Here is a 27,348-nt window from a genome sequence, read left to right on the forward strand (position 1 = left end):
AAGAGGGACACAGACCTGGCTGGTGCCAGGCTTCGCCTTCTGGAAGAGATGTGGCCTTGGGCCAAACCTCACGAAGCCTCAGCCTAGTCAATAACAATAATAGTACTAGATAATATGATAATAAAGATAACAGCATCAGCCTGTTGGAAGATTAAATGAGATAAAACAGGTAATGCATGCAGTTAATGAGCTATTAATTTTAGAGTTTTTAAAGATTTTTTATTTATGTACAGTAAGATTTACTTCTTTGTGTGTGTGTGTACAGTTCTGTGGGTTTTAGCCCATGAATGGATTCCTGTAACCATCACTATAAACAGGTACAGGGCAATCCCAACATCCCCAAAGATTCCCTTGTTTTGCCTCTTTTCAGTCAGACCTTCCTCAACCCCTGACCTTGTCCCTGGAGGTCTGGGTTGTCCAGAGTGTCATATAAATAGAGTCGTGCAGGATAAAGGCTTTTGAGTCAGCTTCTCTGATTTGGCATAATGCATTTTAGATGCATCCAAGTGTTGTCATATTAATAGTTGCTCCCTTCACTTGCTGAGTAGTATTCTACTGTGTGGACGGACCATAGTCTGTTATTCCATTCATCCACTCAAGGACATCTTGCTGGTTTCCAATTACAGGCAATTGTAAATAATGCTGCTATAAACATTTGTTACACGGTTTTGCACGGACATAACTACTTATTCCTATAGGATAAATAACTATCTAGAAATTGAGTTGTTGGGTCACCTGGCAAGTGCAATATTTAACTTTATAAGAAGCTGCAAAGCCATTGTCCAGAATGGCTCTACCCTTTTACATCCCACCAGCAACATATGAGACATCGAGTCACTCCATGTTATCGTCAGCACTTGGCATTGTCAGTCCTTTTCACTTTAGCCATAATAGGTGTGTAATGTTAGTTATTTAAGATGGAAACATTTATATGTGACTGTATCTAATCACCTACTTTATAAGACAACAATGCTCAGAAGCAGCTGAGGTCACAGAAATCAAGTTTCTTTAATGGCTAACCACCACCTTGGAAAAATCTAGAAATTTCCAGCATGGCAAAAAGGCATTTCATGGTCTGGCTCTTCCCCACTTCTTCAGCCTCATCTCCTGTTGTTCTCATTCTTGAACCCTTCAACCAGCCAGATCAATAATAATATTAAGAAAGATGGATTGAGTCCTTTCTATGTGCCAGGGCACTAAGCCACATCTGTCACATGTATGATTTCATTTCCACCTCTCACTGCCCTGTAAGGCCCGTATTAGCAGGAATCTTATTTCTGTATTACAGAGGAGAGCACTGATACTCAGAGAGATTGGGAAACTTGTCCAAAGATGCACAGCTGCTATGTGGCAGGGCTGGGATTCGACCCCATCAAGCCCCAAACACGACGTGTTCCCCTGACCCCTGAGTCTGTGCTCTCCTCTTGCTGAGAAGCTCGTGCTTTGCCTTCTCTGGGAAACTCTCTCTGGCTCTTGCAAGGCACGCGTAGTGGTCCTCATCTCAGCTCTCTTGTCAGCCTCTGTTTCTTTACTTCATCCCTCTCCACTCGGTGTCCTGTTGGCTTCTACCACCAATGGGCACAAGTATCTCAAAGTAGGAATAAGATCTTTTCACTCTTCCTTCCCCGGCGCCTGGCACCTATGAGGTCCTCAACCCCCACTGTAGCTGTCAAGCCGAATGAGGAACCAGGCAGGTCCTACAAGAAACCCTGTTGCTCGGAAATTTTAAACATAAGCAGACAGTCCTTCGACATACATCCATCTAAGACCATTACATACTGAGTAAAAACTTACAGTCAGAGAAAGGACATTACACAACCTTACATATAACTCTTGAGATAGACTCAGAGCTCCATCCCTGTCAGCATCAGACAGAATTTGGGATATAATACAAGAGGACAACAGAGATATTCACCCAAGGTTAACAGCTTTAGGACAAAGGGCAAAAAAGAGTGGAAGAAAGAAGGAAGGAGCCCTTTCTCACATTCATGCTCTAATGGTTTTCCCTCTTGTTTACATAAGCAGTTTGGCTTTTTTTTTCTCCATTTATGTGTAGCAGGGCTATTACAATGTTTTATTCCTCTCTTTCTATCACTCTCAATTTAGAAGGATCATTTTTGAGAGTGAATTAATTAAAAAGCAATTCATTAGCCCAGAAAGCACCTTGAGGGATGTGGACTAACTCTTTGCCTCTGGAAAATCTGACTGCAAACCATTCCAGAAAGATGGTGATTCTGCCACTGGAGCACAGCTCACACCCAAGAAAGGTCTGGAAGAGGCAACTCTCCACACTGTCTGGATGCCATGAATAAAGTTGAACGAACAGGTTAATTTTGTAAATTGAGGCATTAATTGTATCAAATGGCAATAATCAGATGTTTCAGGGGCCACAGAATCTTCTCCACTGTTCTCCCACATAAGGAATCTGGAAACTATGGAGACATATGTACAAACTAATGAATCCAAGGCTTTCTATCCATCTTTCCTATCTATTCATAAATGTTTGTAAATTCTAAAGGCTTGAATACAGAAGTTTAGCCTCTCACAATTCAGAGCAAAGCAGCTTAGGGAACAGAAAGAAGGAAAATGAGGGGCTGTTCGTCCGCAGAAATTTATTAACATTCCCACCATGGCAAACCTAATTTGCTGTTCCCAAGGCCCATGAAGAAGCATTTTCCTCCAGCCTAAGCTCCCGTGACCCGCTCCTCCAACTGCATTATCAGGTTCCCAAGAATTACCTGCTTTAGTTCTACAGTAGGTTTGTCCCTCCACAAGCTCCACAAAAGCCCCATCACCCTGACTCAGGGCCATCTCCTCACCTCATCCTGTCATCAAAGTTCATACGTGGAGAATTAAATACAATATTGTTCCCGTACTTAAATGCAGATCATCTGTTTTTTAAAGTAAGGCAGAAAAAAAGATAACAAACTAGTGTCTTGAAGTCCAATTTCTCTACACAAGGTTTTAGAGACCCCATCACCATCATGCTTCAAGAAAGGAAAAATAACCTCATATAATTCAGTCACAAAGAACACAGAGGAGGATTTACTTTAGAAGTTTCCAGCTCTGTGCCCACATAGTATCTAAGGCCAAACGATAGGCATGTTTCATGTTTGTAGTTAGATGTAAACAGCTCTACTTTGGAATAAGAAGTATCATGTCTTCCCTGTATGTATGTGCACACCAGCACCCTGGTGCATTTCACAATGACAGCCATGAGCTGGTTGATGTATCTAACACAGCCTGGCAAGACAAGATGACCTTTCTAATTGTCATGATGAGAAGCACCATTGCAAGTGACTTTGAAATGTATGGTAAACTCCATTATGCTAAAATATAATAGCTTCTTCTTTGGGGCTCATGATGAAATATTAATGTCAGGGCTCCTGAGGAAAATGTGCCCTAAATGTTATATTGTATAAAACCCCTTCAATACCAAAGAGAGCATTTATTTATCGTCTTCAGGCTTCTTCACAGATGCCGTTAAATATTCCATTAAACATGGCAAAATGGAATGAATAATCATGGATCATTGGAGAGGGTGGGGATAATGATCCCCTTAACAGGATCAAGCCAAGCTCCAGGCAAGGCAAGAACAAAATGTCTTGGACTAGAAATACAGGTTCAAGGAGGACACAGAGTATACAGAGAGGGGCCTCCCTGGTGGCACAGTGGTTAAGAATCCAGCCGCCAATGCAGGAGACACGGGTTCGAGCCGTGGTCTGGGAAGATCCCACATGCCACGGAACAACTAAGCCCGTGTGCCACAACTACTGAGCCTGCGTGCCACAACTACTGAGCCCACGTGCCTGGAGCCTGTGCTCTGCAACGAGAGAAGCGACCACAATGAGAAGCCCGCGCACAGCAACAAAGAGTAGCCCCCGCTCGCCGCAACTACAGAAAGCCTGTGCACAGCAATGAAGACCCAACGCAGCCAAAAATAAATTAAAAAGAAAAAAAGAGTATACAGAGAGGCAAGTCGGTGAGCTCTGCTGCTAGAGAGCGTCTTCACAGAAATCTCAGGGGAGCTGCTCCTGGAGAGATGAGGGAGCAGGGAGCACTTCACATGCTGCATCCAGAGCTCGCAGAGACCGAGTGAAGTTTAGCGGGTCGGAGGAAGCGGTCAGGGTAACGCCCAGAAGGGATGTAGGGAGTGGGCACTTGGGTGGATGAGGGGGCGGGATATTCCAAAGGTAGAGGAAAGAAACCCACAGCCAAAAGGCATAGGAACATGTGATTGGGGCGGTGGGAGAACCTGACACCCAACAGCGGCAGTAGGCAAGGCGGTGCCTTCCTAAATCCCAGTCATAGTCATTTACGGTGATGACACAGCGCCCATGGAAAGGGATCTTTGACTTAACACCCAGCACTGCTTATTGTCTGTGGAGAGAAGGGGAGAGACATGCCACAGACCCAGCTGCTCTCCATGAAAAGCCAGTGACAGTTTAAAAGGTCACCCCATCCATCTGGCCCTCTTCACGCCAGGCCAGCCTCCATCACCAAGTCCTGTGACTCTCCCACAACCTGCAGCCTCAGCGGCCCTACACACCATCAGTTGACACACTCCTTTAGTCCGTGAGATAACAGCATGCTTGGGAAGAAACAAATTCCTATCGGCAGGAGCGTTTTTTCTAATGGATCTATTTAAGTAAGTGGGAAATTTTTTTAAAAGGCCAAATACAGTGAAGTACTCAATGTAAGATGCATCGTACAGAAAAAGTAAGGCAATGGACATGACACTGCACATTTCTCTCAGCTTCTTTATTTTAATGGTCGTGAAAATGTAGAACGCTCCCTTCCACAGATTTCTTGTAAAAAGTGAGATTGGTTTATTATGGTCCCAATTGCAGCTGTTCCCTCTACAACACAGTTGTTTTAAAGGCCAGGCCCAGTAAATATTAATGCACCGAGTGGAAACAATGCCTTTACTCGGGAAAACCTACGTTGTTTGTTAAATGCTTTGCACCCTAAGCCTTAAGAAGTTTCAGAATTCACTCTGTTACCTCAACATGTTATCATTGTTTATAAAGATTTCTCCTCTTGGTCCTTTATTAATCATGATAATGGGTTAATTTCACACATATAAACACAACATACAAACAGGAAAAAATAATAATAACCATATTAGGTAAAGATTAGGAAACCATCAAGTTGCCCCCACCCCTCCCCCCAAAAAAGGACAAGGGATATGGACAATACACAATGGAAAAAATCATAAAGGCACCAAAAAAGCAAGTTCAACCTCATTATTAGTCAAATATATGCCAAAACAAATCATGAATTAAATACCATTTCATTACTGTTATGATATGACATAATTTTTTAAAGAAATAACATTTAGTGTTGGAAAGGATGGATTGGGGGTATCAATTAAACTGGTATAATCTTGTTGAAAGTCTTTGCAGAATGTATCAAGTCATAAAATGATTGTGCTTTTTGGCCCAGAAATCCCATTCTCACTTTATCTTCAGAAAGGAATTCATAAACTGATCATTAAACAAATCAAAATAAGGAGAGAGTTAAGTAGGTCATGGTATATTGATTCTTAGAATGTTATGCAGATCCTAAATACTAAACTGGAATGCTGTGTTACAACAAGGAAATGGAAATACGTGATGAGGAGTCCAGCTCTGGAACCAGACAGGTCTGAGTCATGTTCCAGCTCTTCACTCCCACCCACAACCCTCTCAGCTCACTGAGCCTCAGTTTCAGCATCAGTAGAATAGAATGATACATTTTTCTGAACGTACAGCAATAAGGATTGAATGATGTAATGCTTTCATTATTGTCACATAAGGCTAAGAAGGTACAGTTGTGCCCATACTCTGAGTACAAGTGTGAAAAATGTCTACATGTGGTCCAGGCACTGGAGGGGACAGCAAAAATGCACCCAGGGGCTCTGCTACAAAAGTTGGATGATGGACATTTGTTGTTCGATTTTTCAAATGTGTTTTATTCTTATGATATTTTGTGAAATAAATTAAAAATTGAAAAGAAAAAAAAACCCGCTAGAGCAACTCCAGGAATTTCATAAGCTTCAACATCAGAGGATTCTTGTGTAATCCATCAGGAAAATTACTTCACCTCTGAAGGTTGCTGCATTCTCAGGATTCCAGACACTGGGGAATTTCAGTGTTGGGTGACCTTCTCAGGGAAGACCTGGAGTTTGGTATTCAGCCCCTACTGTTCCTCAATCTCTGAAAATAATACAGGGTTGGGTGAAGGGCAAACAGACATTCGCCAAATTCTAATTTATCTGTCTTGATGATACAATTGGGACATATGGACCAAAGTCAAATGCTGGATCAGATGCAAAGTTAAAAAGAGGCTCAAGGACTTCCCTGGTGGCCTGCCAATGCAGGGGACACGGGTTCGATCCCTGGTCTGGGAAGATTCCACATGCCACGGAGCAACTAAACCCATGCTCCACAACTACTGAGCCTGCGCTTTAGAGCCCAAGAGCCACAACTACTGAGCCCACGTGCTACAACTACTGAAGCCCACGCACCTAGAGCCCATGCTCCGCAACAAGAGAGGCCACCACAGTGAGAAGCCCGTGGACCGCAACGAAGACACAATGCAGCCATAAATAAATAAATAAATTTATTTTTAAAAAAAGAAAAAAAGAGACTCAAGACTCTGGGACTCAGTCACCTTGTCCCAGCAGGACCAGGCTTCCTTTCATTAATTATACCCTGAAGTCATAATATATTTGCATTAGACTCTTTCTTGGGAAAGGCAATATAATATTTAGAAATACATAAAGTGTAAAGCAGCTTTAGTAACACAGATGAAAAGAGAGCTGCTCAAACCAGGGTAAAATAACCAAAAATTTAACATCATTTGGCAAATGAAAAGAAAAGAGGTCTGGTTATCATTAAATTTAAAAGCAAAGTATGCAATCAGTTGTTAATGAGTTATAAAAACTTTGGATAGTTTAATGTCAAAAGACAAATAAAATTACCTTCTATAACTATGTGAGCATGTGAGCTATCAGCATATCTGGTTTACACATTTTTGATGTCAAGTCAGTAGATCTTTAAGCAATTCTTGATTGTTTCTGCCATGCTATAAATATTAAATTGCAGTGTATTGGCTTAGAATTGTCCATCCCAACAGGGATCCAACCCTCCCCAATTACATAAAAATCTGGAAGGTAAGTGGATGAGGCAGGATGGCCCTCCCCAGAATTATGGTGGGACCTGGGCAGCAAAATTTGGTGCAACAAAATCATGAGGGCAGAAAACACTTATGAGCATACTCTCTCTCCTTTACAAGAGCTAGGAAAACCTGAAAAACCAAATTAGCAACAAATGATCTCTCAAAAAGAATTGTCTCTCTTGGGTTGCAAAACATATGGCAGCTTCAAAGAAGAGGAAGTACACAGCAAAATGGCAGGAGGCCATAACTCATGGCAAAGCCAAAGAGGAAAACAAGACATTTCTTATAAAATTAAGCATTGAAAAGACTGTGACAGTATAAAATAGGTCATAGCACCAATAAAATTGAATTCTGCAAAACCTCACAAAATTGGACTCAGAAAAACAAAAAAAGAATCAGTCTTAATCTTGCAAAACCCTGAATTATAGAATATAATAAATGTTGTTTATTTAAAGTTCAAAAACTCACTCAAGAGAAGCTTAGAACAATGGCCATCACATTTTGCAAGTTAATTCCTTGTAATTAATAGGATGGCATATTAGTAAATACTTACAGGCAAACAGGGCTTATCGTGGTTCTCCGCCAGAAACTCTGGGGTATCAATATACTATTAATGCCTGAACTTATAGGAATACAAAGGAGAACACTGACATTTAAGCGTTTTTGAATAGGAAGCTGAACTATACATAGTTCTTTGAAAAAAATATCAAAAAGTGATTTGAAGTTACCAAATATGTATCCAGCTGAATTGCTATAGTTCAACTATTTTCTCATTTGTGGTAGAATGCTAAGTCCCTGTTAGTCAACCTTCCAAAATAAAGAACCTGGGTTTTAATACAAAATATGTGAGTATCATATGGGTGATAACCTATAGAACCTCCTGTCAATTTAAATGATCCATCAGGTGTAGGAAAATTGCAGGCAGCATATCATCATTTCAGGCATGAAATATAGAGCGTGTACTCAGAAATTTCAAAAATGAAAACAGCCTCTCTTTTCAGGACACTCAACATCATCAAGAGATCCTGTTAGTAGACTTTTGTTTCATAGTCATGATTCTGAGTGTAGTACTGAGGTAGGGGGTGGTGAGGGTGAGGGAGGGCGGAAAAACCTCATGTTTGGGAATCAGGTTCACAAAGAACATAAAGCCACATAAAAGGTGAAATCGCAGGAAAAAGGGATTCAAATCCTGGCCCCAACCCCTCATGTCTGTGTGGCTTCGGACAAGGCGCCCATTCTCCCTAAGCCTCAGCGTCTTCATCTGTGAAACAGAGATGATGCTGGGCTAGTCACACAAAGTGTCCAGATGATCAGACTAAATGCATGTGCAGCCTTAGCGTAAAAAGGAGAGAAAGCAACACTTGTTACTGAAGAGAAAGTGACAACATACAGGGGATCATTCCTTCCTTTCAAAGAACATATCAAATCCATAAAAGCTAGAGCTAATCTGTGCACATGGTCAAGGGATCTAATAAATATATGCTAAATATATACAATAAAGATCAAAGGAAGAAGAAGTCCCAAAAGCACTCACTTTTAAACCCATAAGGATTTATATGAGGATAATATGAATAAGAGAATTAAGTTCCACTAATGCCAATTAAGTTTTAATAATCATAACAATAACACACTATTTTCAGATCATAACAGAATGCTGAAGTTGTTCAGGTAACTGAGGGTAGTACACCTCCCACCCAGGGACGTTTAAACACAGGTGTGGAAAGATATAAATGGAAAAATAAAACAATGAGGCTAATGGAAGCAGAAGCAGGAGAATATCTTTGTGACTTAGGATGGGGGAAGGTTTCTTAAACAAGATGCAAAAATACAAAACTTCAATCACTAAGATGTATACTTTAAATACCTTACAATTTTGTTTGACAATTATACCTCAATAAAGCGGAAATTTTCTTAAAAATGAAAAAAAACAGGTGTGGGAGGTACAGGTGCACAAAAGACAATGCTGATGGATGTGAAACATTCTACAATACAGGATACAGGCCCACACCACAAACAACCCCCTCACCCTCCACGGCCAAGAGCACTCCTCCAGGAATCTCGGCATCCCACTTACCACTACGTTTAGCTTAATCTTTAGGAGAGAGTGTACGAGTGTGCACGGGTGTGCACACACCAAGGTCTTCAAAAGCCCCGAGTCCAGGGCTTCCCTGGTGGCGCAGTGGTTGAGAGTCCGCCTGCCGATGCAGGGGACACGGGTTTGTGCCCCGGTCCGGGAAGATTCCACATGCCGCGGAGCGGATGGGCCCGTGAGCCATGGCCGCTCAGCCTGTGCATCTGGAGCCTGTGCTCCGCAACAGGAGAGGCCACAACAGTGAGAGGCCCGCGTATCACAAAAAAAAAAAAAAAAAAGGCCCGAGTCCAGATGATGAAATGTACCAAGAGACTAGGACAGGCACTGGTTGCCAAGAATGACCCACAAAGCAGAACACCTGTGAAATACTTAAGATTCACATGTACCCACCTTATAACACAGAATCAATTCCTGCTCCAAACAAATCAGCATGTCAAAAAACTGCCTGTTGCAATTGGGTATGAAATACCATTGACGTTGTCATTGTATTCCCACCTAGGGGCTCTGTTAAGGGAGTATTGTTATGGGAGTATAAAAAGCAAATGGAGAGACACGTAGAAAAAGAAGTAGCATCAGTAAGGATTTCTAAAAAATAATTGCATGGATAAAAATAGGAGAAGGAAATCAGAAATAGTTGAAAGCAAGATAAAAAGGGAACAATGTTGGATAGAATCATGGGAATTCAAGACCGGTAGGGACTAGAGTAACTGGTGACTTCATCTCTGGCAGTGACTGTCTGATTCATTCTGATTCATTCTGGAACACAAAGGTGAGCACGGTGCCTGGCATATTGTAAGTGCTCAATAAATGCTTATTAAAATGATGGATGCACGCAACAGATGAATGGATAAAGAAGATGTGGTACACGTATATGAAGGAATACTACTCAGCCATAAAAAAGAATGAAATAATGCCATTTGCAGCAACATGGATGGACCTAGAGATTACCATACGGAGTGAAGTAAGTCAGAAAGAGAAAGACAAATATATGGTATCGCTTGTACGTGGAATCTAAAATATGACACAAATGAACCTATTTACAAAACAGAAACAGACTCACAGACATAGAGAACAGAGCTGTGGTTGCCAGGGGGGAGGGGTTGGGGGAGGGTCGGAGTGGGAGATTGGGATTAGCAGATGTAAGCTTTTATATATAGGATGGATAAACAACAAGGTCCTACTGTATAGCTCAGGGAATTATATTCAATATCTATGATAAACCATAATGGAAAAGAACATAAAAAAAGAATATACATATATATATAACTGAATCACCTACTGTACAGCAGAAATTAACACAACATTGTAAACCAACTATACTTCAATAAAAAAATTAAAATGATGAATGCATGGATGGCAATGAAACTTAGAGATCTGGTTCTCCTGTGTCATACATCAAGCACCTGGGAAGCAGAAAGAATTTCATCCATCAAACCTCACATCGTGATGCTATACATGCCAGGTGTGACACAGGTGATGGGAACGAACAAAACAGAAACTAAACTGAGGCCTCCTATGAACTAATACAGGCTTTTTTGCACTGTTGTGGGGATGCCTCCCAAAGGAATTATCACAATTGTTTAATAAAAGAGGAAGGAAGTTAATTACAAATTTCAAGCTTAGAAATTCACAGGCAAAAGTGGCTGAAGAGAAATAACCATACTCAGAGAGAGACAAGAATAAACTGGAAAGAAGAAAACCATGGAGAGAAACAAAAATGCAAATGCATATTTAACTGGGATCCTGATAACATAATTAATAAGATGAATCAAAGATAAATGATTAGAGATGTGAAGGCTCAGCTCACAGAAAAACCTGAGAAAAAAAGATTTTGAAATTTTAAAAAGTTTCCCTTCAAAAGGTTCATATTTTACATATATTCAATCTAGACAAACAAAAATTTCCAGTCAGAGAGGCAGACACAATTAAGATATTTACCATATAACAATCTAAGTTCCTCCACGTACAGAACCTGCAAGAGTCATCTGGTTCCCAAACAAATAGCTCGGGTCTCATTTACCAAAAACTCTATCACGATTCTGGCCCAAAGACAGCCAAGTTCTCCACCAAGCAAATTTTAGTCAAAGCTCAGGGGAAGAAGAGACGTTTGGTGTGTCTACAGAATGGGATCTCTAACCATCCCTTTAGGTTCTAGGGACCTAGGACTGGTGATGTCAGGTCACTGGAAGATTCCATATTTAAACTCAATTAGCCCAAGCCCTTCCTAATTCACTTCCATGGCATTATACGTTAACATAAGGTTTCTTAACATTTGGAAGAACTTAGAAAGACTCCTTCTAAAATCTGCTGAGTAACTGGATCTTTGTGTGGAAAAAATGTACAAAATCACAGGTATGAAACCTGTGTACAGTTTCATAGTCTACCCATGAACTCCTGCTTTCATCCGCTAATTTTTTTTCTCAGAGGTGGTTGGTAACAGTCATGTGTGCTTTTGCATTTGCTATAAATCTATTCATGAGGACTTTCCATTACACTCTCAAAAAAATCATCTTTAAGAATTTAACACCACTCCACATTCCTGAAAACTTCGGGCTTTAAGCTACTTTTGAGGAAAACGGGCGATGCTTCACCTATCGTTTTTGCTCTGGCTTCTAGGAAGTTCATGATCACATCATATTCTCAACCAAAATAATTAACATTCATCATTAGCATTTTGTCTCAGTTTTTCCATTTTATTTGTTAATTTTGTTGTTTCCATTTTTGATATATACTTATATATATTCCAGTCCTCCATTTCTTCCCTACCCCCCCAAAAAAAGACAGATTTCATTCCCCTGTTCTAATTTTTCTTGAAAATTTTATCTAAATATAGCTAATAAATGTGGAAAGGGAGTGACTGCCTATATATGCAGAACCTGTAAGGCACACAATCTCTAAACCAAAAGCTTTTCCTTAAAGTGACTTATGAAAGATGTTTCACCAGTGGACTTAAGAGTTAAAAAAACTAATATCTCACTAAAGGGCATCATACTTCCTTTTATTAGCTATCAGGAGGTAGTCCAAAAATAAGGGCAGGACTGTATGGGTGTGGCCTTTCTAACCTAAAGCAAAAGGTAGGTACTAGCTCCAAACCATAACTGAAAAGTTGATGCCACTTCAGCTTTATCACCCTTAAAAACGGTCCCTTGGGACTTCCCTGGGTCCAGTGGTTGGGACTTAGCCTTCCAACGCAGGGGGTTCGGGTTCGATCCCTGGTCCGGGAGCTAAGATCCCACATGCCTCTTGGCCAAAAAACCAAAACATAAAACAGAAGCAGTATTGGAACAAATTCAATAAAGACTTAAATTTAAAAAAAAAAAACTGCCCCTTATCTGCCTTCCACTTCCTCCTTACTCACTGAAAGGCAAATAAATGAGTTTAAGCTGGACACAGCCAGCCATCACTCCCAGAAAAAACCAGCATTTGACACCCCACACTGAGAATCTCTTTACGCATTTCACAGACCCTACACAGATTCCTGACAGCTCACTGGGCCACAGGCCCCGCCAGATTTTTGAGCTACATCTGCAGTATCTTTTCTACTTGGGCAGCTCGTGTAAAGTAGGAAAATTCATTAACATGCTAATGATGCCCTATTTAAAATTCCAGCCCTGATTATTCTGTGATTAAATCTCTCCCCTTGACGTCTGCTTCCTTTATATCTGAGTTATTGTACGAAATCAACAATATTAATAAAGTACAATACAGATTACCAACTTATCCACAAGGGATGGAAAAACAGTTATGTAAATCTCAGGGTTGTCTTTTTTTTTTCTGAAGAGCAGATGTAGCAAACTGTAAAAAAGTTACTGATTTTTTTTCATCCCACTATCCCTTAAAAAAAGAAAACACTGAAATCCACAATAAGTAAAGGTTTATAGTTAATTTCCACAAGTATTCAGCGGTTGAAAGATTTAGTTTTTCATTCTATTATACTGCATCTAAAACTGCTCAGACTTCAAACATGAAGTCTTAAGAACTGCTGATAGGGGTATAAGCACCCCCCTTTCCTCCCCTCTTCACAGAGACTGTGTGACACTGAGACAAAAGTCGATAGACTCAGTGATGATTTCTGTCTCCCTTTAATCCACTGGCATATTTCAGTCCTTCTCATCATATTGTTCTGTGTGCTGCCACCCCAATCTGAATATCCAACTCAAGCATCTTCCATGAAAGACAATCAAACTTATCATTGCTCTCATTAAACTGGAAAATGAATTTTAAACTTTTTTTTTTTTTTAAAGAAGATCCAAGGTCTGGGTCTGTGATTCAAACTAAGGGAAGAAAGGACTAATGTTTCATTTTAACATCTGGCCCCAGTAAATGAACAAGTATTTGTGGTCTATTTACTATTTTTAATGACATCGTGCTGGGTACTGCCCACGACACAAATGAAACCTAAAGACAGTGTTTTCACCTCGATGGACTTACAGTCGGGCCAGAGACACAGGATGTAATGACATGGTAAGTGATCAGCAGAGCAAGTTCATCTGTGATGAGTCATTACACATATTCTTCCCATCATTAACAATCCTCTCGAGCTTCCCTGGTGGCGCAGTGGTTGAGAGTCTGCCTGCCGATGTAGGGGACGCGGGTTTGTGCCCCGGTCCGGGAAGACCCCACACGCCGCGGAGCGGCTGGGCCCGTGAGCCATGGCCGCTGAGCCTGCGCATCCGGAGCCTGTGCTCCGCAACGCGAGAGGCCACAACAGTGAGAGGCCCGCGAACCGCAAAAAAAAAAAAAAAAAAGGATCCTCTGAATGAGACAGACTGCACCCTAAGACTGCAAATCTCCCCTCCCGCTATAGAAACAGAACCCTTGTACACAAACATGGCTGGGTCAGCCAACTTGGAGCCAATGTCACAGAGCCTGGGCCCCTGACCGTCATGGAGTGACTTGTTCATCCGTGAATTGCCTTTTATTCCCAAATGCTGCATTCTGCAATCACTGCTGGAAATCAAAATCTGTTTCTGAGAACACTACACAGTGCTCATTTTTTGAATAGTCTTATTTTAAAACGTTTTATCTAAGATTAAAAAGAGTCAGCTCATGGTAATACATGCAGAAGCGTACTACGTCTTTGTATTTGCTCTATGTTTAAACTTGAGCACAGAGCTCCCTCCAGATTTTTAACTCTCAAAATGCAACAAATGAGAGAATATGGTCTCTTGGTCTAGTTTTATTACTATCAATGGGTAAAAGCTTCATTTTACTAAGGAATTCTTTCTCTCTTTCTTTCTTTGTCTCTCACACTATCTCCAACCCAAGATTATTAATTTGGTTCACCCAAAGCCAAGTCACCTCAGATTGCTTAAAAATTAGCGTCGGCCTAACGCAGAGGGAAAAGGGTAGCTGATCCAGCAAAATCCAAGTATAAAACATAAAGAACGCCTTCACAACAGTAATGAGCCATCTGCAATTTAGAATCATCCATGGTAACAATCTCTCGTTCCATTTGTTTATGTTTTATTCATCATTTTGGAAATACTCAGTGAAGTGACAATGATGAGATTCAAAAAATACTTTACAGCTCTTTTTTTTAAAAAAAGAGATATTAATGGCTTTCAAGAGCTCAACTGTTCAAATGAAAATATTGCTGCATCCTATTATATATAGGATGGATAAAAAAAGGTCCTACTGTATAGCACAGGGAACTATATTAAATATCCTGTGACAAACCATAATGGAAAAGAATATGAAAAGAATGTATGTATATATGTGTGTGTGTGTATGTGTGTGTGTGTGTGTGTGTATAACTGAGTCACTTTGCTGTACAGCAAAAATTAACACAACATTGTAAGTCAACTATACTTCAATAAAATTTTTTAAAAAAAGAAAATATTGCTGAACTAAATTTGTCCAAACTGGTTCACATCTTTATTCTTAGATATAAATTTTCCATTTTGCACCAAAAGACTTGGGATGACAACGTGAGACATTTCATAGTTTTCGTTTTTTATTATTTTAAAACTTTATAGCAAAAATTCATTTAAAATATACAAGGTTAGTCCTATAATAATGTAATAAACTGCACCATCACATCTTGGAGGAACGTGTTGTTATAGTTATATATTTCTCAGGACTATAGTTATATATTAAGGCTCAAATGCAGTCTCTAGTTACATATTTGGCAAAAACAAAGCTTTGACCTACAAAAGTGAAAAAAAGATAAGGCGTTCTGAGTTGTTGAACCAACTTGAGGGTGTCCACGGCTAAGAAGACACGATAATGCTTGACCATCCCATCTGTCATTCAAATAACTGTGAAGAAACCTCTCTCTACAAAATTTAGTAAGTCTTTAAAACTAAATGTATTCATAGTGAAATGACACACCTATTTCTGCTAGCTGATTTCATATTTATTTATTTGGTTTTAAATACTAATCTTCATTTACTTCAATTTGTGGAATATTTTCAAATAGCCCTATTTCAAATCTGGCTAACTAATATCTCCATTCTTTTCTTATTTCTTTTTAAACAAGCATACTTTGTAAATACAGTCTTTTATTTGTATATATGCTTTTCATTTTCCTAGTAAATATTTATTTAGGGACAATGATTTACTATGCATGAACTTTGCCTTCCAACAACCTCTAGTTCCCAGGGGATGTGCAAGGGTGCGCACACACACACACACACACACACACACACAATCTTAGGATCTTAATAAATTACCTCCCTTAATTTGTACTACTTAACCAGCCTATGAGATGGATAATACTCTTCTCATTTTACTGACGAAGAAACAAGTTCCAGCACCTAATATATTTTAAATCTAAATTTTCTTCCTATGATTTCATTCTGTATATTAGAAATTGAATCATCAGAAATTCTTCACTGTGTATGTGTTTTTGTTTTTGTTTTTTTTTTTCAAGAAATAGGTTTGGCTTTATCAATTTGGACTGAACCACCATCTTCTGAAAGCATTCCTCAGAGTGAAGCCTCAAGGTGACCTCATTTACAGTTAACAACTGGACAGGAAAAGACCACACGAATACTTTAACTCCTCCAACACACAGATACTTTGGCCAAGGCAGCACTGGCATCTTCGACATCATTCTTCCTGGGGAAAGCAGCTCTCAGAAAAGCCCACAAAGAGAAGAGGCACTTAATGGTCTTTTCTCAGTTTTCCCAGAGCCAGCCTGCTTTCATCTGCGATTGTGCAAACCAGAGGCCGAGCCAAGGAACAAAAGGGAGATAATTGTCAAACAGTGAAAATTCTCAAGAACTGTGCCAAGGGGGAGATTGCTCTAAACAATCACAAGGCCATTAGCAAGTCCAGGGTAGAGGAGTGGGGGAAAGACAGAAAATGAAAAGGCATCTCATGCGATAGCCAAACAAAAGCTGACAAGAAATTCTGCCGCATTTGCTGAGGCTCCTGCCAAAAATATCCTCCAGGAAAAGTGCTGTGTGTCTCCAGGACACCCTTCACAGTGACGTTCACGTGAAGCAGTACAATAAATATCACACATACATGAGACAACCGTGTGACCACTCACCATAGGCAGTTTTCCCCTGATCCAGTTCTCTCCTGAGGCTGCTGTAATCTTCTTTAACACTTCCCAATTTCTGGACGTTCCTGGAACTCAGCACCAACAGTTTGTGGAGAAGTCCCTCCAACCTTTCCCTCTCTGATGTTAATGATCTAATCTCCTCTGTGAGCTCCTTGGCTGTACAGAAATGGTTTCCTGCAGAAAAGGAGGGAAAACAAGTGTTGCCGCATCCTTACCTATGGAAGGTGCAGCTAGCATGCACTAACAGTGTGGGGAAAGGGGGATGAACTTTGCAGCTACATCCAACTCCATTAACAGTCTTCTGTGGAGGAATCTGGAAACACACTGACTGTCCTCCTTAAGCTGAAAAAACCACCAATCCCTTTAGCAACTTATTCTCATTATATTCTGTTTTAGGGGTTGCATTGGCTAATTCACGTCCTTCTGAAACATGATGGCACAAAAATATCCCAGTGAAACCCAGGGAAGCCACGTGGCATCATTCCATACAAACATTCAAATGTCAAAGAGGTGAAATATTACAGTAGGATGGAAAGGGACCGGGCCTTGGAGTCAAACTAGACCTAAATTCAAATCCCAAATTCGAATCCCAGTTACACAAACTGCATGACCTTGAGCAAAGAAATCAGCATATGGGATTTCAGGGCAAACTTCTTATAAAATATGATTGTGCATTACAGGTGGCTACAAGAATAAATGTGAAATTCTATAAAGCTCTGAGCATTGAATTTAGAAGGGTTGCAAGAATCAAGGTCAATATACAGAAATCAATTGTATTTCTAAATATCAGCAGCTAATAATTGAAAGATGAATTTTTTTAATATCATGTATAAGATATTTTAACACTCAAAATACTTAGGGGTAAATTTAAAGAAATACGTGCAAAACCTCTACACAGAAAACCATTTTAAAACTTCTGAGAGAAACTAAAGGAGACTTAAATAATTAGAAAGATATACTGTATATACATACATTGGAAAACTGAATACTGTTAAGGTTTTCATTTTCCTCAAAATGACCTATTGATTCAATACAATTCTAATCAAAACCTCATGTGGGTCTTTTGTAGAAATTGACAAGCTTATTCTAAAGTGGTAAAAGAAAATGCAAAGGCCTAGCTAAAGCAAAACAATCCTTAAAAGGTAGAACAGAGTTAGAGGACATTTGCTACTTGATTTCAAACTAACACTGAAGCTACAGTAAATGCAGACAGAATGGCACTGGTGTACAGACAGACAAACAGATCAATGGAAGAGAACAGACAGTTCAGAAGTAGACCCACCCTCACACAGTTAAGTAATTTTCAACCAAAGTGCCCAAGCAAGTCAATGAGGAAAACAAAATACTTTCAACAGATGGTACTGGAACAACTAGCTACCTATATGGGGGAAACATTAACCTTGATACATACCTCAAATCATACACAGAATTTAATTAGAGATGGATCACAGATCTAAACGTAGAAGTGAAAACTATAAAGCTTCTAGAAGAACATATAGAAGAATATCTTTCTAACTTTGGAGTCAGAAAAACTTTAGATAAGACACACAATATACGAATTATAAGAGAAAAAATGAAAAATGGGCTTCATCAAAATTAAAAACGTCTACTCCTCAAAAAATACCATTAAGAAAACGAATAGGCAAGCCACAAACTGGGAGAAAATATTTACAATGCATACATCTGATGAAGGACTTGAGTCCTGCAACTCAATAGTTAAAACACAAATAACCCTATTGAAAAGTAGGCAAATGACACCACAGGCACATTACAAAGATATATAACTGGGGCCGAAAAGCGTATGAAAAATGTTGATGATCATTAGTTGCCAGAAAAATGCACATTAAAGCCGGAGAGATTGCACTACAAAACCATTCAAGTGGCTCAGATTAACTGGACTGAAACTGCCTGGTGGACAAGGACGAGGAGTTACCAGAACTCTCCTGTGTGACAGGAGCATGAAATGTACAAGCACTTTGAGAAAGGTTCTGTCAATTTCTCATAAAGTTAACATACACCTGTCCTTTGATTCAACAATTCCACTGCTAGGTATTTACCCAAGAGAAATTGTTGCAGGAAGGGGGACCCCTTCCAGGGCCCGAGAGTGGGCCCTTGTCTAACACTCAGAAATGAATTGTCCGAGGAGACACACGTGCTGACAAAGCAAGAGACTTTACTGGGAAGGGGCGCCCGGGCGCAGAGCAGGAGGGTCAAGGACCCCAGGAGGACTGCTCTGCCACGTAGCTCGCAGTCTTGGGCTTTATGGTGATGGGGTTAGTTTCCGGGTTGCCTCTGGTCCATCCTCTTGATTGGCCCACATTTGGTCTGACTCGGGGTCCTTCCTCGTGACGCGGGCATCTCTCAGCCAAGATGGATACCAGCACAGAGGGCTCTGGGAGGCTGGCAGGACATATGGGCTGGTGTCTCCTCCCTCCTTTTGGCCCCTCCCGAATTCTCCTGGTTAGTTTTCAACAGCAGTCCCTTATCGGGAACTCCTGCTGTGAGACAACTCATGAAGCGGATATTATCGTGCCTGGCCGAGACAGGCAGTTTCGTCAACAGTTCCCTAATAAAATGAAACATGCAATCAAAAAATACTTGACTCAAATGTTCATAGTTGCTTTACTCATTGTTCCAAACTGGAAACAACCTAAATGTCCATCTAGAGGAGAAGGTAGAAACAGTGGTACATCGGAACTACCCAGCAAGAAAAAGGCACAAACTCTACATACACGCAGTGACATGGAAGTATCTCAAAAAAAAAAGACACAAAAGAATGCATACTACAGGATTCCGTTGATATTAACTTCTAGAACAGGCAAAACGAATCCATGGTAGAAGATGTCAGAACAGAGGCCATCTGGGGAAAGGGGGATGATGACTGGGAACAGGCACAAGGGTAATGTTTCTGGGGTGATGAAAATATCTTGATAGGGATGCTGATAACACAGGTGTCAAAATTCATAGAACTGTACACTTAACATCTGTGCATTTCACTGAATGTAAATCATACCTCAATAAAAAAGGAAAAATATATTAGGGAATATTTAAGTATGAAAATTATACCATAATTAATAAACATATCACATTAATAAGCACTCCATAAACAATAGTTATTGTTATTAGAGGGCTCCATTGTATTTCCTAAGAGTTTATTATCACCATAATCATGATAACAGCTATTAACTTTCTCTCCTTCAAATCTCACCAAAACCCTTGGTGATAATACACTCTATGTTATCTATTCTAAGATGCACTTTTTTTTTACATTTTAACATCTCTGAAACAGGGATGTGTCTTACAATTACTATTATCTAGGAAGTAGTCTGGATGAAGTTGCTATTACGTGATTGTTATTCTTGGTGGCCTGACTAAGCATCTGTATCCCCCTGCTGTTTCAATGTACAAACCATTTAAGGACCCTTTGAGTCCTGTTCCCTGAAAACCTTCTGTTGAGATGGATTTGTAAGATTAGGAAAGCACCAGCATTTAAAACTTGAAGAATGGTGTTAGCAGCTTGGCAGAAAATCCTACAGAAAACAGTAGTTCATTCTTGGAGAAAAAGAAAAAAAGTTGCATCACCAGTCACCTCACTGATGCAGAGGATGATACCGTGTGGAGAAACAGGAGCCTTGACTTGAGTCGAACTGTGTTTTAGGACAGACTAAGTATGAAACATTTTAGGGAAACCTTAATCCATTCATTTTCCTTATATTTTCCTTTTTAAAAGAGTGATATGTGATTTTTCAAAAGCTTAACTACATCTAAAAGAGCTATTTCAATAAGTATAAAATAAAAACTCTAAGCCACAGAAAGCACTGTATCATTGTTTAATTGACAGCAATTTTTCCTTCTTAGTAGTATATAAAATAATGGCTCATTTTATGGTCACTAAAATACACATTGTTATCTCTACTTTACAGTGGAGAAAACTGAAATCTAGAGAATTACACATCTTGCTGAAGCTTCCATAGCAATAAAATGCAGGGCAACTTTCCAACTCAAACATAGCTCAAAAATCCCTACTCTTAAGTATTAAACTGTGCTGTTTATTTCTTTTTTCTTATTATTTAATAGGCAGATTTCAATATGATATCAGTGTGGGAAAGGTTACACAATTTTTCCCCACTTTAAGTGCATTCTGCACACCCAGCCCATGCCATTTCTGTTACTGAAATCCATAGTTTCAGATTCCATGATTGCATAGATGTCTTTTGAGACTATTTATTGTCTATCACTATGTGGGCACATACAGAAAGGGACAAGACACTGGCCCTGCTCTCCAGGAAGTTACACTGAATAAAGGGGATAAGATGTACAGTAAAAAAAAAAAATAGGCAAATATGCTCTAGGAGGGCTCAGAGAAGAGTGATCATTCCAGAAGGGGAGACAGAGGCAGGTTCACCAGCAAAGAACAGAAGGTCCCCAAAAGGCGAAATGGGAAACTTGTTAAGCAAAGGGCATTGTCTCGCGGGGGATGGCGCTAGCAGAAGAGAGACGTGTGACCAAAGACTGGCCAAGACATTGACAGAGGGCCCCAAACGCCAAGCCGATGGGTTTGGACCCATTTAGGAGAAACAAAGTCCTGATAAGGAGAGCAGACTGGATGCCACAAGCTTTGAGCTGTAAATGGAAACACAAGGGAAACGTTTCTGGATCCGTGATTTCTACGTGAACAATGACCGGTGAGGGCTGTTGCGAGTGGAGCCCCCTATGAAGGGCCACGGAGAAGCCAAGGGACCTGCCACGCCGTGGGGAGACTGCGGGAGGAGCCCGCAGCCCCAGAAGTGTGATGGCCTCTGGGCAGAACAGCATGAGCACCCACGGTGCCTTCAAGTTCCCTTCTCAGCCTGGGCTGAGGGAGCTCCCACCTTTCTGCTGGGCCATATTTTCAAGCCAGAGAGTTAGCAAAATGGCAGGGTGAGTACCAACAGTGCCCCAGAGACACCAGGCAGAAGGTGCCAAGTGTGCAACTTCCTCCTGAGAACAATTCAGAGAGAAAAAGCCTCCCAAAACAAACAGGAAGACACTACAGAGACAGAGTGAGTGCCAGCATGGAAGGTTTCCTGGAAATACATCCTCAGGCCCTCCTGCACCTCTTCACCGGCTCTAGAGGCCAGGGCCTTAATAAAGCATGAGAGAGATCACTAGTTAGGATCCTTGATCCGAAGGGGTGTGGCTTGGGAAAATGCAGCGTGATGTGGATGTTTTACATACACAGAATGAGTATGCATTCCCAAAGAGACAGATAATATCAAAACCCATGCCATGATAAAATGCTACACTCTCCTCGGTTAATATTTCATAAGCATTTTGGCCTCAGATCCAAGCCCATGAGGTGAATCTTGCTTGATGCAGCCCTCCCCCATTGCTGAAACTGACCAGAGCTCCGTGAGGAAAACTGAGAAAAAGAAATGCTGATCCCTGAAGGAAGTCCCATCGGTGACCCGGGGACCCCAATCTCCATCACCACGATGGGCCTTCCCTAAAGCCAAGGGGGAATCTGTGTATGGATGCATATCCGCCTTTGCATCGAGCTGCGCATATGCCTGCCTGCTGTGCAGCAAGCGAACTGCACTTGGGCCCTCATGTAGGTTTTTTAAAGCACCTGTCAAAATATTTTATTCTACAAGTAACACAATTAAAACCCTCTGGGTGCATGCCAAAGCTGAAACTGATTTTACTCAACCTGTTGTTTCTAACTACATCCTCTGTGTCTCTGAATTTAAATAGTTACCTTCCTCTACTTCACGGTATCTGGGGGTTATTTTTTGAAGTCATTATTTGAGTCTCATTTTATAGATTACAGGGCTCTTGTTGTATGAATTCTCATTTAGTCTTTCCAACAATCCAGGAAGGAGGTCTTGTAATGATTGTCCTTGGTTTCCAGTTGAAGAAACTGAGACCCAGAGAGTGACCTTCTCAAGGTCACAATGTTTTGGAGTTCTAAGATCGCACATAAGATTACTGAACTTGAACTTGGTTCTTCCAACCTCATGTTAGGGGCTTATTCCATCAAATACAGCTCAGTAAGGGACTTGGTCAAAACATGGCCACAAATGATCCATAAAGGGAGGGAGCACCAAGGTGGCTGAGGTTAAATCCTGTGCTCAGATGGGCTGTTTCACCCAGTCAGTCCACAGGCCTCAGTATTACCTTCACCGGGGGACGTGCACACGCACAGTACTTGCTGGGCCACAGACATTTCCATTTGTGACGATCCTCCTAAAGTTTTCCGCTTCTACCTACCCAAATTTGAGCTATACTTCTTTTCGAAGGAAAAAGAAATAAAGCCAGTGTTGAAACATAATCAAACCCCAAAATAATAGAGTGCTGCATCTCTTCTCTGGCATGACACCAGATCTTTCGAGGAATTCCAAGCTCAAGACCACACCCTCTGCCTTCCAAGCCTCACGCTCAGCGATGTCAAGGCCACAATCACCAACCAACTGCTCCACAAACCCCCTCTGCACGGAAGCTCCTTTGGCTGGAATTTGCCATTTTCCACTCATTTTGTTTCTTTCTTCCAGTTACCATGATTTCCTGATACACCGAATAGCATTCTGTGTGAGCAGAGCCCCGTGACTGGTTTTGCACATCAAACATTTTAGAAATGGTCACATTTGATAGAGAAGACAAGGGGAAGAGAACACTGGAACACAGGATTTTACATAAAACATAGACTGCTTCAAATAGCTTGAGAAAGTGCGGTGCCTGGCGAGAGACAAAATATACAGACGATGGCCAGATCATAAATAGAACAGAAGCCCAGCCTGCAGCAGCCTGCCCGGGAAACCCACCCCTGTGTACAGTGACCAGCTAGGAGGCCAGCTTGTAGGAAGTCAGATGCCATCTCTAGTCACAATCCAGGAAGCTGAACAATAACTTCTGTACCAATTCGTCCCAAATGGCCAGGACTTGATTAATAACAACTTCCCTAATTTTTGTCCCTGCTTCCAGCTTAGGACCAACCAGAGTAAGTCAAATGTGCTCCCCTTACCAGTCACATTGGATGCTCTAGTTAACCCACCCCCAGCTTCTCCAGGCCAACAGCCTCCAATCACACGTAGAACCTTCCTTTGTTCCACCACGAAGCTTTCCCTCTCCTCTGCCTGCCTTAGAGTCGCTGCTGAAACACAAGCGATGGTGGTTGCCTGCCTCGCTATGGTAAGCTCTGAACAATACCCTTTCCTTCTTCTCACTTGGTGGGTCTTTATTTCTACCCTGGATAAACATCATCTTTGAAAAATCTTTACTGAGCCTATCAGCTCCCCCAGCCATTGATCTAAACCATGAACTTTTTTAGAGAGAAGGAAACATTTTGCACTTATCTAGAAAATCTAGTGTTATTCTAAGAATGTTCCTATTTTCCTCCAAATCATAAAGAAAGAAGAATTCAGGTAATTCCCTAGTGGTCCAGTGGTTAGGACTCCATGCTTCCATTACAGGGGGCACGGGTTCCATCCCTGGTCGGGGAACTAAGACCCTGCAAGCTGCAGGGCACAACCAAAAAAAAAAAAAAAAAAGAGAGAGAGAGAAAGAAGATTTCAGGCTGCCATTTAGACACATTTGTCTCTAACTAATGAGTTAGTTTTAAGTATAGATAGTTTTTATTCTCTATAAAGGAAAAGTCAAATCAGATAGAACCATCTTTAAAAAACAAATGGCTTGGAGTACCAGAGACATCTTGATATGCTATTTAAGAATAAATGATTATTTGAACTGTTTGTTCCTTGGAAACAGACAATCGGAGGCAGATGAGAAAGAAAATACACCACAAACTGAGGGGAGATCCAAATGAGGTATGGAAACAACAGATTCTGGGGATCAGAAATCAACAAATGAGGGTTCATTTTTTTCAAACAATTACTCTCATCGACTGTCTCCTGAGTGCCAGACATTAGGCAAAGCCCAGGAAAAAAAACAGCAAAGTGACTCAACACGTGGACCAGAACAATAAGCGGGGCTGCTTCAAGCAGGGAAAGGATGGAGCCAGAAACTCACGCAGGATGTCAATATGAGCAAGCTTCAGAGCCCAGGCATCAGAGAGCTGGGCCTTGATCCTGGGGGCGGGGAAACGGTCAGAGCACAGCCGGCCCCATGCAAGATGACCATGGGACACTAGTCAGGTTACAGAGCATGACGGAAGCAGAGCCCAGTTAGAGGACACGGAGCCCAAGACAGAAGGCCAGGGACAGCCGGGAAGGATGCCAGTCGCGGAGACACGGACATGGGTTCCCACCACTGAAACATCTTCTGTTTCTGGGAACAGGAGGAGGGTAAGGAAGCCACAGCTGTGAAAGGAAGGCACGGCAGGCTAAGCTCAAGACAGGAGTGCTCATCACCAGAGGTCAAAGGCTGGGCAAGGCCCGGCCTGGTTCTAGAAAAGGAGATAGGCCCCTACTTCTGCCACTGACATCCTGACCACAGAGCCTGAGGTAGGCACACCCATCACACCCTCGGGGCACCGAGACCATCCCCTCACTCTCCCCGCAGCAGCCTCTGCCCAGCCTAGGGAGAGGCCAACGCAGTCGAGTTTCACGTGAAGCGGGCAGTTTGGGCAGCACAGACTCACGGAGCCCTGGTCTGGGCGGGTTCCCTTTGGTGGAGCACCCTCCTGAGATCTCTCTCACGTGCTGTCCAGCCCGCCAGTCGGCAAGGTGGGCCTGAGGTTGCCTCTTGCGGAGAGAGGCCTCTCAAGCTCCACCCAGAAAAGCCTCAGTGAGGCCCAGGGGCACGGGGCCTGAAGTGGGCAGTCAGACCAGACCTGCTCCGGGCCTCAGGGAGATGCTCTGAGCCCAGGAGCTTGGCTCAGCTTCCTGGGCGGCATCCAGCCATGACACTGACCAGTCCTCCAGGGCTAAGGTTAATTTCCTGGCCTGGGGAGGGGACCAGCAGGGCTCTGGGCTTCTGAACTCAGTGCTGAAAACCAAAGGGACAAACGAAGGCTCGCCATCAATGAGCGGCCCCGCCTAGCTCAGCAGGCAGGAGACTGTGCAGGCATTTGGGGCCCAAGCCACTTTGTAAGAAGGGATGCAGATGCCACCACAAGCCCTTTCGCTGCAGGTACATGAGCCAGTCACCTCCTGACAAAACCTCCTCCCACTTGGACGCTAGTTAAGCATCTATTGCCTCTGCACACGGAGCTCACACACATTTATTATCCAGGTATCAGTGTACTGGTGCGCCATATTAGTCTAATTCACCACCTCATTTAATTCTGACAGCACGCTAAGGTAAGAGTGTGACTGTTATCCTCCTTTTATAGATGAAGAAGCAAGATTTTAAAAGATGAAATAATTTGCCCAAGGTCACCCAGCCAAGTGCTGATTAAGCTGGGCTTGAACACAGACCTCTCAGATTCCAAAGCCAAAGCTTCTGTCTGCTACGCAGTGTGGTCTCTGCTCTCAAGAACCAAGAGATCTGTCAGCCCCGGTCAGCTCCCCATTCTAAGCCACTATGCACAGACATGGGGGGATGACCTTCTCTAGGATGGACAATGACAACAGTACCTACCTGTCCACAGTGATGAAAGATGGGTGTGTGCTTTCAACCAAGCTATTCTCTGCCAAACATCACACGAGTTAAGGCAGAAACAGAGAAGGGAGAGAAAAGAGATGAATAAGATACAGTTTAGTCAAGAGTTGTGTAGGTGAATGAAGACCGGGGAGAAATCTAGGCTCCTTGGAGTTTTTGAAAGCCACAGGAGCGGCGGCGAAGAAGTGGACTGAGAGTTCCATGGAGAATCCACTGTATATCGTGAAATAAAATCTAGAGGATTGTTGCGTTTGATGTATTACCATTGTCTGTGTTCTTGTCTCATATGACCTACACTTAAAAAGAAATGATGAGCTTTCTAGGTTTTCTTAATGTTTATTATACCACATTCAACAGGCTATATTAATGCCACCATAGCTCTTCTAAGCATCCGTATAAGATTTCATACACTAGCCTTCTTCTCTCTCTTTTTCACTGATAGCATCTTAGTTAAGTCAGTGAGTTCCAGCCCCAGACATTCCCACCTCTATCCCACTGTGTACCCCATTGCAGACCGGGCTTCCTAAAGTCTGGCTTTGATCATGTCCTTGCCTTGCTTGAAAATAAATTATCGCTGCTCCTAGATACGTTTACCCTTAGCCTGCTGTATAGAGCCCTGGACAACCAGGTCCTAACCAATGATGACTAGTTAATTCCTACCACAGTACTGACCCTACACCGGAGTCAATCTCAACTGCACTTCCCCCTCAAAACACAGCCATGTTTTTCCACCACAGCCAGTCCAGGCATATCTCGTTCCACTCTACTGCATAATTATTATAAAGGAAGGGTTCTTGTCCTGTCCACTGCTGCACCCTCAGTACCTAGAGCCAGGCCTGGCACTCAGGTGCTTGATGCCATTACCTGTGGCTGAAAACCTGTCCACATCTTTAGTTCACAGGCTCCTACGGGCTCTTAAGTCACTGTGGCACACTGTAAAACATGGCCCCCAAACTCTCTGCAACCCTCCCACTGACAGCTGTCCCCTGTGTCCCTTTCTCTTGAACCAGGGCCCCAGGACTGCTCCAGCAATAAAATAAAATGG

General features: G+C 41.8%; 1 protein-coding gene across 2 annotated transcripts in view; it reads right to left on the reverse strand.

The window, feature by feature from the left end:
* The window catches only part of DISC1 (DISC1 scaffold protein), a 368,262-nt gene that overhangs the window by 182,813 nt on the left and 158,101 nt on the right, over positions 1–27,348 (reverse strand). For both annotated transcript variants that reach the window (XM_082638731.1, XM_082638730.1), the window contains exon 9: positions 16,752–16,940. In XM_082638731.1, the coding sequence (XP_082494857.1) occupies positions 16,752–16,940 (189 nt within the window). The remainder of the gene's footprint in view (positions 1–16,751; positions 16,941–27,348) is intronic.

Source organism: Mesoplodon mirus, assembly GCF_964341445.2.
Source record: "Mesoplodon mirus genome assembly, chromosome: 2".
NCBI lineage: Eukaryota > Metazoa > Chordata > Mammalia > Artiodactyla > Ziphiidae > Mesoplodon > Mesoplodon mirus.